The following is a 12,977-nucleotide window of genomic DNA, read 5'->3' as shown; positions in this document are numbered from 1 at the left end:
CGGGGAAGGGGATAGAACAGTGAAGAAGCAATTTGATTTGCCTGCCGGTAAGATGTTTTCCATTGTCAGATGGGGAAAGACAGACTAACAGGTCATCAGAAAGCCTTGTTATATTCTTACAGACTCTTCAGGGGCATAGGAATTTGAATAGCGGTGGTTGTGCCTTTTGACCTCGTCATCCCATCTAAGTGCCTTTCCTATGGAGATACCTGCACTCGATTGAGAAGCTCTGTGGCAAGGATGGTAATTAACAGCATTGTTCTAGGAGTGGAACGTTGAAAAAGCTCATTGGAAGGACAATGGTTGAATCATTGTGTTGTATACATTAAACGTTATACATTAAAATGAACAAAGTGGATCTGTACGTGTTGACACAACTGCAACCTGTTGTTAAATGAAAACAAGCTTGTTGTAGAAAAATCTGTATAATAGGAACCCATTACCTAAAATAATAAGTGTAGAGAAAAAGAAAAAATACCCTGCAAGGGTCACATGCGATTCTCAGCTCTGGTCTTTAGGCGGAAGGTGGAAGGTGGGAGAGGGATGTGTGGAGGCAACTCTTATGTATTACTGTGTTAATTCATCTTAAAATAACCACGAGTCCACTTGAAATATTTTAAACAGCAGATAAAAGGTGACAGGGGCTAGGGCAGAGTGATGCGCAGTTCTCTGGGGACACAGAGGACCCAGACTGGAGGTGGGGGACGGGCAGGGAAGGCTCTGGAGGAAGGATGGTGTGGGGAGGTCAGGAGGTACCTGGTCAGCTGCAGGGAGGGGCACGGAGGTGCTGAGGGCTTCCTGCTCCAGCGTCCTGGAGGATTCCCGGTGGGTGGCGGCAGGGAGCTGGCCACCTCCACTGCCTTAACCACTCGCCCAGGTTGTCCTGGGTTCTCCTTCGTTCTGCAGGGCCCAACCACGATACTAAATACTCCTCACCTGTCACCTCTCTGCCTGTGCCCACCACCTCAGCTCAAACGTCCTATTTCTCACCTGGATGATTGCCATCACCCCCTTGCGTGTCTCCTGGTGCCTGGTCTGTACCCCAGGTCCACCTACCAAGTCTGCCCTTCGCTTTGCTGAGTGACCTTCTAAAAAGGCAGTTTTGTCCCTGCTGTCCTCCTTCCCGAGTGTTTCCCATGATCCCTCATAGTGTCTGGGCCCAATCCACCTTTCTAAGGCAGAGAGCCACCCTCCCCACCGCCCCTCCTTCCTCCCACCCTAACTCTCATGTATGTCATCCAGGACCATTGTCATTTCCTTAGAGATGCCGCTGTTGTTGTCCAACAAGGGATGGATGTAGGCAAAGAAAGAAAAGCTACGAAGTGGGTCGAGTAGCCGTTGGTTGTTGGCCTGTAACCTTGCAAATATTGTGACTAGTTACCCGCCTTTCTGGGAGTTAAGTCCACACTTCCATCTTACTTTGAGGTAAATTTAGAAATGAATACATTTCAGGAAAACAGTTATGCTACTGTCTTTGGGGATATTTTCTTCCATAAATATTCCTGAGTGGGTGTTTCTGATGGCAGGTCGGTCTCCGCACAGGGGACGGGAGGACCTGGCACTGATTTGTGTACTTGTCTCTCCCAAATCCGGATGGCTCCACCTTCACGGAATACACATCGTCCTAAAAACACGACATGGACTGGACAGCCCCTGTTTGCTTTGGCTAAACTCAGAGGGAACAGACGCGCTCCTTGCGTGATCAGATGGGCACAGAACCGAGACGTGGTCCTCAGAGAGAGCTACTCCGGGAGATGCTACATGTTATCTTTCCACCCTCCTCTGCTCTGAATTTGTATCTTTGTTCATTTTATATAGCTAAAAAGCGAAGAATACTCCTTTTAAAGAAATGACAGGAGCTGGTTTCAGCTTCTTGATTTTCAGAAACATTTGTGCTTTATAAACTCACTCAATGCGGGAGGAAAGTAATGTAGCCCTATTGTCTGGCTCCATCTGGTGGACAAATATATGAAAAAAAATCAAACTATAGCCTTTTGCGCAGAGCCGGGGGCGGGCAGGTTGTTAATAGTTCTGGTTATCGGTAGCAAAAGGAACAGGAGAGGCATTCTTACCTTGTAGGAGCTGATGATTGCTATAGAAAATCTCCCCAAGGAATGACATACATTTCTGTTAAAGTAAATAATAGCAATAGTAAAATACACGGCAACACTACTTTCTTGTATTGAGTGGTGAGTGTCAGGCAGGATCAGAGGCAGAATCTACCCCCAGCTTTAACACGGTGCCACGTGAGCATAAGGCTTGTGCAAAAAACAACATAGTGATGCAGGAGTCTTAGTGTTGCTCCACAGATGATTCCAGAACCTTCCAGAAGCTAGACTTTTCACTCAGTGATGCATAACTTGGGGGATTTTAGCAACTGATAATTTTTATTTTGAGTCAGTTTATTGTGATGCCCTTATCATTTGTTTATTTGTAATCTTCTGAATCTATGGGCCCCCTGAAGTTGCTCTATCTGTATTATGGGAAGTTAACTGATACCAAATTCTGCCTACGTGGTTCGGTTTTGCTTTTACATCTAATGTTGAGCAAGGGTCAGTCAGGAAGAAATTGCATAAAGGCTTCCAATTACATTTCATTTGTACGTAACACTAAATTCATTTTTGATGATAATAAAAGTTCACCTTTATTCAGCGAAGCATTGGGTGGGCATTATTGTTTCCCCATCATTGTTCAGTGCTCTTTTCTTCATTTTGGTTTATTTTTGCAATGTGAAAAGTACACGTGATTTTCTCAGTAAGTCTTTCAAGGAGATGCTGTTAGATGTGAGTGGGGAGGAGGTCAAAGTGTAAGGCACTAATGCTGCCGCCACGGTCTGGTGCATCTTCTCAAGGAGCCTTTGAAACAGGCACGGATAAGTGAGGGTAATTTAAGAAACTCTTTTTCCTGAAAACACTCAGAATTAGAATAAGGTAATTTTCTTAGAGTTGGAGTTGCTCAAGAATAGCTACCATTTAAATATTTTACATGTGTTATTTTCTTAATCCTTACAATAATCTTATGATTATTAATGATCTGTTACTATATGCCGTATGCAGATGAAAGAAACTGAATCCCAGAAAAGTAGTTTGTCCAGGTTGTTTGGCTAATAAGGGGTAAAGGCAGGATTTGAACCCCTGTGATGTGGCTGAAGAGCCCCCATGCTAAATCACTTTGCTGTCCAGTGGAACTTTCTGTGATGATGGAAACGTTGGATGTCTGTGGGGCTATTGAGCCCTTGAAGTGTGGCCAGTCGAAGTTAGGAACTTTTGTTTTTAAAATTTTAATTGTCCTACATTTAATAGTGTCATATGGTGGGGGCTGCTGCTTTGGACAGTCCAGATCGATAGGGTCTTTGAGATTCTGTACACGTAGAGATGCAAGACCTTGAGGGTTACTTAGCCTAACTCCTTGTTTTACTGACAGGGAAAATGCAAACCAGAGGGTCAGTAATCTTAGAGTCAGAAAGGTAAACAAAGGCACAAGATCGTAGCTCAGGTGTTTATACTGGCCAGGCACAGCTCTTCCCATTCTGCACCCCTTTGGCACCTGTCAATTATGTTTCTGCTGCCATTGATGATATTAGATTATAAAACTACTGTTTTGAGGGAATAAACTTATCTTTTTTGAAATACATGTTCAATGAACACTTCCTTCTTTTCTCAGGTGATAGAAACATTATCGCGACTTTCTCGAACACCGATAGCATTGGCCACAGGAATCAGGTAAGCTTGTTTCTCTGTGGTTCATGTTCAATGTAGCAATTGCTTGTTGAACAGTTACTTTTGGCTGCATCTCATTCATGCAGACGGCCTGGTATATGAGCGTTGTGTAAGTGCCCAATCCACATTGGAGACTCACTGAGCAGGTACAAACTTCCTCATAGAGTTGAATGAGACACATTGGCTACCCATTGTTCTCATTTTCCTGGTGACTGTCATTGATATGATTCTTGTTTTTAAAAAACTTCCTCCAACATTTCTATACATGTGATTCATCAAGACAAATACACATGCTTAAGTAAATATTTTAAGAGACATTGTAATACATTTATTTCCTATAGATGATAACAATAACAGTTTTTAGGGGGTGAAGAGATAGTCAGAAAAATATAAAATGATATGTGTACAAGGATGTGTATTGGGTGTTGGGTAACCAATGAAGAACTTGGAAGCGAATCGGTTCAATGACTTATACTGTCTCCAGGCAATGAAGTGTTATGCAGTCAGAAAGCGTGGGACGTACAGATGTGTATGTCATGTTGGGCTCTTTCTGTTTACAATGCTACATACTTAAGTGAGGACAGATACAAATTATGTTACTACTAACATTAGAAATGATGAGAAACAATTTCAGCAGCCACATAGCCAGCCCGCATGGAAATGGAGTGGGTTCTGTTTTTTTACCTTGTTTCCCCGAAGCTCCATACTTCAGTCTCCAGGTACTAGAGACTGTGCCCCGAGTCTCTTCCTCTGCTGCTTCCATGTTTCCTTGTACAGTGCACATTCAGATTCTGAGGGAGAGGGTCCAGGCATGTCTCACAGGACTGATCAGCTGTGCTGGGCAGCCCAGTCCCTGGACACAAACACAGCGACCTCAGGGAGGACACCCTGCAGACTCTTTCTCAGAAATGGGCTATGAATTTAGCAGCTTTATGCAGAAGTAGTCTGTAGGCTGGATAAGTGTTCAATGCCTTGTAATTTGCTCTTGAATGTATACATTCTTTCCATGTCAGTGTATATGTTATGTTGTTATATGTAAACAGCAGATTTTGAAATAGCATGACTCTAATTTTGGGTTTTACGTGTTTTTGATTCGGAAAGGACATACACCAGAAGAATTTTTTCCTTTTTAATTATTCTTATCTATATTTTCAAAATTCCCTACCGTGGACTTGTATTGGTATAAGAGCCTAAATTTATTTTTAAAAAGCTTTTGAAACTTGGGCATTTCTGACACATTTTAATTTACTTGAAAAAAATGTAGATTTCTCAAATGCCTTAAGTATTAATCCATAAACTAAGGTGAAAAATCTGCTTTTCATATTAAATATGATTATTTCATAATTACCCAGTGCATATTTGTTATTTTGATGGGTCCTCTTGTTGGTATGAAATATGACATGCTGGCTGCATGTAAAAAACAGCAAAACTTTGGCACTGTATTATAATTACTGTGATTTTGTTAGATATAATTTACAGCATTATGTGAGTGTCATAAAAAATGTCACAGAAGCATGAGGCAAACAGGGCAGCCTGTGGCCAAAAACAGGGATCCATTGAAGTGATTTTCTTTAACCAGGGGGCAGGGAAAACCCCCTCCTCTCCCTGAGGTCCCACTGACTCATTTATCCAATAATTGAAAATAAAAAAATATAACTTAAATACCTGAAAGGCTAAGTAAAAATAGTACATCAGAGTCAATAATCATATATATATATATGTATATATATATCAGTAATCATATATATGTATGGCATTTGTCTTCTAATCATTTTCATTGTTAGGTTGTTACCCAAGTATTTCTCAAAAGTGACAGCCGCCCAGTTACTTGCCCATCAGAGCAGAATCCGTAGTGAAAAGAGCTGGTGTCGAAGGCAAGGCCCTGGCTCTGAAGGGGTAGCCTCAGGGGGCCCATGCCGTGAGGCTGCAGGGCTGTGGCTGGTGGGGAGCAGCAGCAGGAACACACGGCAGGCCCACGGGTGCTCAGAGGGCTGTGCCGACCGGCAGAAATGCTGCCGACGACGGTGTCTGCAGTGCTGTGGCCTTCCTGGGGGACAGACGCTGTGTCAGACTCAGGGACTGCTCTGACCACGGTGGCGGCAGACAGGATGACACCTTTCCCGAGAGGTAAATACCCTGCCCAGGCATTGCTTTTCACCCTTGTTTTTCCCTCCCCCACTGCAGGCCCTTCCCGACGGAGGAGATCGTCAACGATGAGGACATCTACAAAGCCCTGCCTGACTTAATCGAGTACGTTGAGCATTTCGGGCAACGTTTTTGCATCCTTTGTGGATGGGGACTGTGGGTGTTAAAATAGCCCTGTGGGAGGGCAGGCGGGTGGCTTAATGATTAAGGTACACAAGAGTCAACCTCAAACTCGTGATGGAAAGCAGCGCAAGAAAACGCACTCCCATTGGCTTTTGGTTGCTGTTGCGTGGCCCGCTGAGGGTGAGTCTCTGGGATGAGTAGAGAGACACCCTGCCGTGACATAAAGTTTGGAGTCTCTCAGAGGCCTGGAGAGGTCATAGAGAAAGGTGCAATTACACAATTGAGGAACAATGCAACAGAGAATGGCCTCAACTCCTGCAGCTGTGAGACAGGTGGCGTGTGCTTTGCAGGTTCAGGGACGGCGAGATTAGTGTGGGCTGGAGTTATTCGGGGATGTTTCATTAGATGGCGTTTGTCTGAACAGAGACTCCTTTTGGGCTTTATTATTTAATAGTCAGGAGAGGGCGGAGGACCTGGCGGCCGATCATCTTCTGTTGGTGGAGTGACTTGCGCAGATGATAAATAAACATAGAACACGATCCCACTCCTCCAGGACCTGATGACAGAGAGCAGGCATGTTTGTGAGAACTGTGATCCGAAAGAGATTAGGCTCCAAGAGGGGTTCAGGTCCCGTGCAAATTCACCCGGTTTTCCACCCAATGCACCAGCACACTGAGCTCCTTGCTGTAGGACCTTTACACTTGCCGTTCTTTCTGCCCGTGTGGCTGACCTCTGGCCATTGAAGTCTTTGCTCAGATGCCACTCTCCAGCGAGGTCTTCCTGGCTCCCTGTCTAAAACTGCCCCCGCGCACCCCTTGCTCGGCGTTTTCCCGGCACTCACCGCTGCCTGATGCGGTCTCTGCTTGCTTCGCTTGTTGTCTGCCTCCTCATTGGGTCACCTTGGTGAGTCGACCTTGTTCTTGGCTGCCTTCCTAGAACTTCAGTGTCTGGTGTGTGGTCGGTCCGAGGTAAATATTTGTTTTGGCAACAAATAAGCCAAAGCCGCCTTAAGCATCTCCTGTTTGCCAGGCGTCAGGCTTCCGGTCAGAGCTATTCGGTCAGTCCATAGAGCTTACTGAGTACCTGTTTCTTGCTAACCATGACCCATGCACAATCTCGTGTAATTTGGCATGGTGAGGTTGTTACTAGTACCATCATAATTTACACACCAAATCTCGAAAAGCTAAGTAATTTGCTGAAGGTCACGTCACTAGTAAATAGTAGTCTTTGGACTTGAACCAGACAGTTCTCATTCCAGAGCGGAGCCTCTTACTCACTGTGCCCTGACTCCCAGAAGCAGCCCAACCCACATCTCTGAGGACTGTCCGTGGGAGAGCAGGGGAGCAGCGGGCTGACGGAGCCACCAGGGCCCGGGCAGGTGGCATTTGGGTGGTCCTTGAAGTCATATACATTAAATGTGTGCTAGGAATAGCTTCTTTTCTCTTCTTCCAATCTCCAAGGACCCACTAATCTTAAACCAGGTAGGTGCTGATTATCTCGTTGGATTGGCTGCCCTCTTCCTAAAGTGACTGTAGGGTTCCTGGCCACATGGTCAAATTCTATGAAGTATTAGGAGGAATGTATCGTTTCTAGCGCTGTGATGACATTCCTTCTTACACCCAGCCAGCTGTCACTTATTCCTACTAATTTTTATAGTCTTCCCGCATCTCGTTCTGTGCACGTGGGATGAGTCCCGTGAGGATGTTTCCTAGCCAAGTTTGGGGGAAATGCGGACCGCTGAAGTGGCTGGTCTGGGACACCAGCTCGTGCTGAGGGGAGTGGTCCACTTCAGCTGCCCATCTGATGGTCTTGCTGTCCAGTTGCGGTGTTAGTCATGCAAACGCTTGCTTCTGAGTTGGCTCTGACAGCTTGGTTTTCAGTCTTAGCTTTATTATGTCCTCCGTGGGATCATGTACTTAACTCCAACTTCCGGGGGTGAATCGCCTGAAGTGAAGCCCTGGGAACCAACACGGGCTTGCTCCTCGCTGCAGAGGGAATCCCTGTCGCCTGGCGTGAGGGGAACAGACCAGGATGGATGCGGGGCATGTGAGGTGGCTGTATCGGTGGTGTTCTCTCATCTGCCAGTTTTGATGCTGGGGGTCAGCCACGCCCATATACAGGTGGCCCGACACAGGAAAACAAATGTAGATTTACTGACCACATGAAGAATCGAAGCTCAGCCCTCCTTCCCCGCTGCGTTGTTTTACGCAGATCACAAATTATTGATCGAACTGCTGGCAACAGAAACAGCTTTGGTATGGGATGGAATAAGGAATCCCAGGCTGTTCCAGCACAACCTCTGTGTGTGTGTGACTCCTACAATTCTTAGAGAAAAATCTGTGAGAATTTACTCGTAATGTTTCTCTACCCTCATGGGAAATAGTCAAAAGCAGGACTTCAGTGAGATGAGGCTCTTTTGGCTGGCGGGGCGGGGAGTGTGGCCCTCAGGCGGAGGGGAGAAGGGGGTGTTTAGAGGGTCACGGGCAGGAGGGCAGAGATTAGAAATCCCAGAGAAATGGATTTCACAGCCTGTCTTCCTCCGACAGGATCCCCTTTGATGTCCCTCCATCATTTCTTATCTCAGTCGGCCCCTCCTGAACGCAGCAGGCTGGCTTGCCTGTGCTTTGATGAGCTGTAGGAAGTGCCCCAGCCATTTAACTGCTCTCTGGCTGGATTGCCTGCCGACGCCCTTCGGGGTAGAAATTCCGGGACTGCCAGTGTGACTCCCCATCTCCTCAGTTTTCCAAAGCAGAGAGCCGAGAGGCAGCCTGCCCTCCTCTCCCCTCTCTCCCTGGTTCGGGTGGGTCACCAAGCCTGGTTGACTCGGTGACACTGTCTCCTGAGGCTGTTTCCCTCCTCGTCCAGTCGTGGCTCCCAATCTCTCTCCCCCACAGTCCTTCATTTCTTGACTCATGATGCCCCTGCCTCCGTCCTTGCCCCCTGCAGACTACCTCCTGTACGCCCCCTGTCGATTCTCTGTGTGCAGGGAAGGCCGGGCTCCTGAGCTCCCTGCTCAGTGTGCTTCCAACTCTTCCTTCCAGGCTCTCCTCCCTCGCCTGATCACACCGAAGGGGACGCCCCTGCTCACTAGCCAGGCTCTTCACTCTTTTCTGCCTCCACACCCATCAGTGTCCTTTCTCTGAAACATACTTCACTTCCTCCTTCAATCCGTCCTAGCGTTTACTCCGCAAATACCTGTTGAATATATTGACAACTACATTCAGATGTAGAGTCTTCTGGAAGCCTTCCCTGGCTGCCCCAGTCAGGGCTGTTCCCCGCTTTCCCTCAGCTCCCACAGGCTGCCATCAGCCCTCGTCTCCTGTAAGGAATCGTGTGTTCGTGGGCTGTTCTCCACATTAGACCACGACAGCATCCTTGAACTTTCTCCACCTGGGTGTGCTCAGCACTGCAGAGTCGGGCACGCAGTAGGTTCTGAGTGATGTCTGTTGGGAGGGGGATGGGTGGACAGGTGGACAGGTAACCCTGGAGGGCATTTACCTCAGAGCAGAGTTCTCTGAACTTCTGTCTCCACCAGATCGCTCCTGTCAACACACCTCCCTTTCTCCTGGTGCTCGACAGTTCTAGTCTGTCCAGCGTCTCCAGATGATCCTTCCTGAGAAACACAGACCACTTGTTGATTGCACCTGCTTGGAGAAGTGCTCCCAGGTGCACGTGACATGTACAGTTACAGTGTTTATTTTTGTACCTGTGAGTTTACAACGTTCCGTCTGTATAGGCCTGGGAGAGGACCTGAGGGCTGGCAGTATTGACGGAGTGCATTTCTCTGTTAGAGAGATGTTAAGACTTGTAAAACATCTAAATTTATTAATCTCAATTCTTTGGAGTTATTAGTTAATAGAAGGTGAAAGGAGAAACTGAAGGAGACCATGTGATGGGTGGGACCAGCATTTCCTCCTTTTTTTTTTTAATCTTCACCCAAGGACATTTTTTCCTTGCTTTTAGAGACAGAGGAAAGGAGGGAGAGAGGGAGGGGGAAAAGGAGAGAGAGAGATCAGTGTGAGAGAGAAACATCTATCATTTGCCTCTCCTACACGCCCCAATCAGGGATTGAACCCGCAGCCTTCTGGTGTACAGGACGATGCTCCAACCAACTGCGCCACACTGGCCAGGGCAGCCTTTCCTACGCTGACCCAATGGGTTTACAGTCTCACATGAAGGGCTTAGGAAAGGTGTCTCAGTCAGACACACTGTGTAAGTGCTCATGGAAAACAGGGATTATTTTCAACTTCCAAGAGACCAGCAGCAGATTTAAAATGGCTTTTGAAACTGCCCTGCAGCCTTGGGACCATCCCTGTAAACGAAATACAGATGAAACAGAGAAAAGCGGAATGTGGCTCAGGCGGGACCTGTGTCTGCCTCTGGAAGGGGTTGGAAGTCCGCTGCCTGAGATGTTGGCCATGGCAACCCTGCAGAACCTGATGCTTTAAAAGGACTATTTGTAATGTATTAGATCCTCTGAAACTCTGCGCTCGTCCCATCTTGTCCATATTATCCCCTTCGGTAGAGCGAGTAAAGCATTCAGAGTGTGAGACAGGCTCTGTTTTAAATCCTGGGCTTGCCGCGGACTAGCTGTATTGTCCCGGGCAAGCCCGATCGATACCTTTCTGTTCTCTTTGCGTGTCTATCTCGAGAGCGGATCCCCTCATAACGTCTACCTGATAACACAGTTGATGTGGGGCCTGGGGGGACTCAGGGGGATGTTTGCAGAGTGATCCACGGCAGTGCTGTGCGCAGTAAACCTGCAGTGGGCGCCAGTGTCGCTGCCGTCGTCATGGGGTCCTGTTGTCGTTTGTCATCATTCCTGGAAGGGGGGACAGAGCTGCGAGGGAAGCCTTTGGCCCTTGGCACTGGTTCCATTTTATCTTCTCTCCGGATTTCCTGCTGGGATCCAGTAAGCTGCTTCTAGCTCTTGCATTTCCTAATAGACAGTGGCCCTTCTGTTGTGCCCTTTGTTCCAGCGAAACCCACGTGGAGGATGAAGAAGGTTTCTACGACTGCGTTTACGGGGAGGATGAAGGTGGTGAAGTCTACGAGGACTTGATGAAAGCGGAGGAAGCGCATCAGCCTGTAGGACTTCCACTTGCCTTGCTTTTTAAGTTACTTTGGGTGTTTTATTAGGAAAGTGATTATTTGAAAGACTCAAATATAATTATTTATGTAACTTCTGCTGGGATAGTGTTTTCTTTCTTACCTTTGCTCATTATATGTGTATTTGATGCTACATCAAATTCAAAGAATATATTTACCTGATTCCTAAGAAAGATTTTCTCTCAAAACTATACAATTTTGTCATTGCCTGAAATTATGTTCCTTGGCTTCCTTACTAGGAAAATGAAAGGATTAGACCAGAGAGTCCCCACGGTGACTTTCCCCTGTAACATGCCATGTTGCTATGGCTCCAAATGCAATAACAAGGCATGGGCGTGTAGTTATAGCTATACTGGTATTTTGGTTATTTTTTTCTTTTACCATAGAATCATTTTTATTTATTTTATTTTTTATTGAATTTATTGGGGGGACGTTGGTTCACAAAACCATATAGGTTTCAGGGGTACAACTCAATAAACATCATCTGCATGTTGTTGCATCGTGTGTCCATCACCCCCGGCAAAGTCCCTTTCCGTCTGCATTTCCCCTGCTTTGCCCACCTCCATCTCCCCCCCAACCCCCTTCCTGCCAGAGAGAAGAGAGGTTCAGTTATGTGTTTTATTAGAAATAGAAACCTTAGGAAAATCAGCAATAATTTTGATCTCCTTCTAGTTACTACCAGAGAGATTAACACATGAATTTGATTAAATAATTATAATTTGATCACTCGAATTGCAGAAATCTCCAGAAAATGACATACGAAGTTGCTGCCTAACAGAAATCAAGCAGACAGAAGAAAAATACACAGAAACACTGGAGTCAATAGAAAAAGTAAGTATCGATGATTAGATACCATTCTCGACGCCCCGGTACTGCCTTATGTTGTTAATATATGAGGCCCAATGTTCCTGCTGTGTGTGTATTCTGATTTTCCGTAGAACTTTGGATTCATAGGTCTTAAAAGCATATTTAATCATCCCACAACTATTTACTTATTGATTTTAGTATCTAAGTGGCACTAATCTGGGGACTGAGAAGATAGCAGTGAACACCACAGAACTCTGGTTCTCTGTCGTGAAGGGTTTATAATTTAAGCAAATAAGTATGCCAGGTGGTAATAAATTCTCTGAAGAAAATAAGGCAGAGGAAGGGGATGGTGAGTGAGGGGGGAGGACTGGTATTATTTTATATCAAGTGGTAATGGGAGGTTTCTATGATAAGATCATATTTAAGCAGGCGGCTGAGTGAATCAAGCGATGGAGCCGTGCGGATCTCTCAGAGACGAGGGTTCTGGGAGGAGGGCCCTTAGGTGGGACTGTGCAGTGTGCTTCAAGGAGCAGTGACAGGCAGCCCAGCTGGCTGACCGGAAGGAGCGCCTGACCGGAAGGAGCGGTGAGCTGCCGGTCCCATGGAGCGTGCAGCCTAGAGCCAGAGTGTTTGCAGTGGTGGGAATGAAATCATTAATGTGAGTTTTTAACAGCTCATCCATCTCTCGTCAGGCAAGGGTGGAAACTGGAAGAAAAGTTAGAACCCTATTGTAGAAATCAATATAGAAAATGGTGGTATTGGTAGAGGTGGTAAGGGGCGGTCAGATTCTGAGTAAGCTTTGAAAATAGAGCCAAGTGGATTTGGTGATAAATTAGGTAAAGTATGTGTGGGTGTGGGAAAGAGTGTAATCAAGAAAGCTAGGGTTTGCCTTGACTGGGTAGCTCAGTAGCTCAGTTTGTTAGAGCATCATCCCCATAAGCCAAGATAGCATGTTCGACCCCCAGTCAGGGTACACACAAGAACTAACCAATGAATTCATAAATAAGTGGAATGACAAATGGTCTTTCTCGCTCTCTCAATCAATTTAAAATTGTTTTAAAAAGCTAGGTTTTT

The 12,977-nt window shown here is 46.2% G+C and overlaps 1 protein-coding gene across 2 annotated transcripts in view; it reads left to right on the top strand.

The window, feature by feature from the left end:
- VAV3 (vav guanine nucleotide exchange factor 3) overlaps nucleotides 1-12,977 on the top strand; it is a 273,882-nt gene that overhangs the window by 117,231 nt on the left and 143,674 nt on the right. For both annotated transcript variants that reach the window (XM_024570427.4, XM_045203367.3), the window contains exons 3-6: nucleotides 3,664-3,722; nucleotides 5,904-5,969; nucleotides 10,967-11,075; nucleotides 11,835-11,927. In XM_024570427.4, coding sequence (XP_024426195.2) covers nucleotides 3,664-3,722; nucleotides 5,904-5,969; nucleotides 10,967-11,075; nucleotides 11,835-11,927 — 327 coding nt within the window. The remainder of the gene's footprint in view (nucleotides 1-3,663; nucleotides 3,723-5,903; nucleotides 5,970-10,966; nucleotides 11,076-11,834; nucleotides 11,928-12,977) is intronic.

The sequence above is a fragment of the Desmodus rotundus genome, chromosome 12 (assembly GCF_022682495.2).
Source record: "Desmodus rotundus isolate HL8 chromosome 12, HLdesRot8A.1, whole genome shotgun sequence".
Taxonomy (NCBI): domain Eukaryota; kingdom Metazoa; phylum Chordata; class Mammalia; order Chiroptera; family Phyllostomidae; genus Desmodus; species Desmodus rotundus.
Note: the sequence above shows the minus strand (reverse complement) of the source record. Positions and strands in the feature narration are given on the sequence as shown.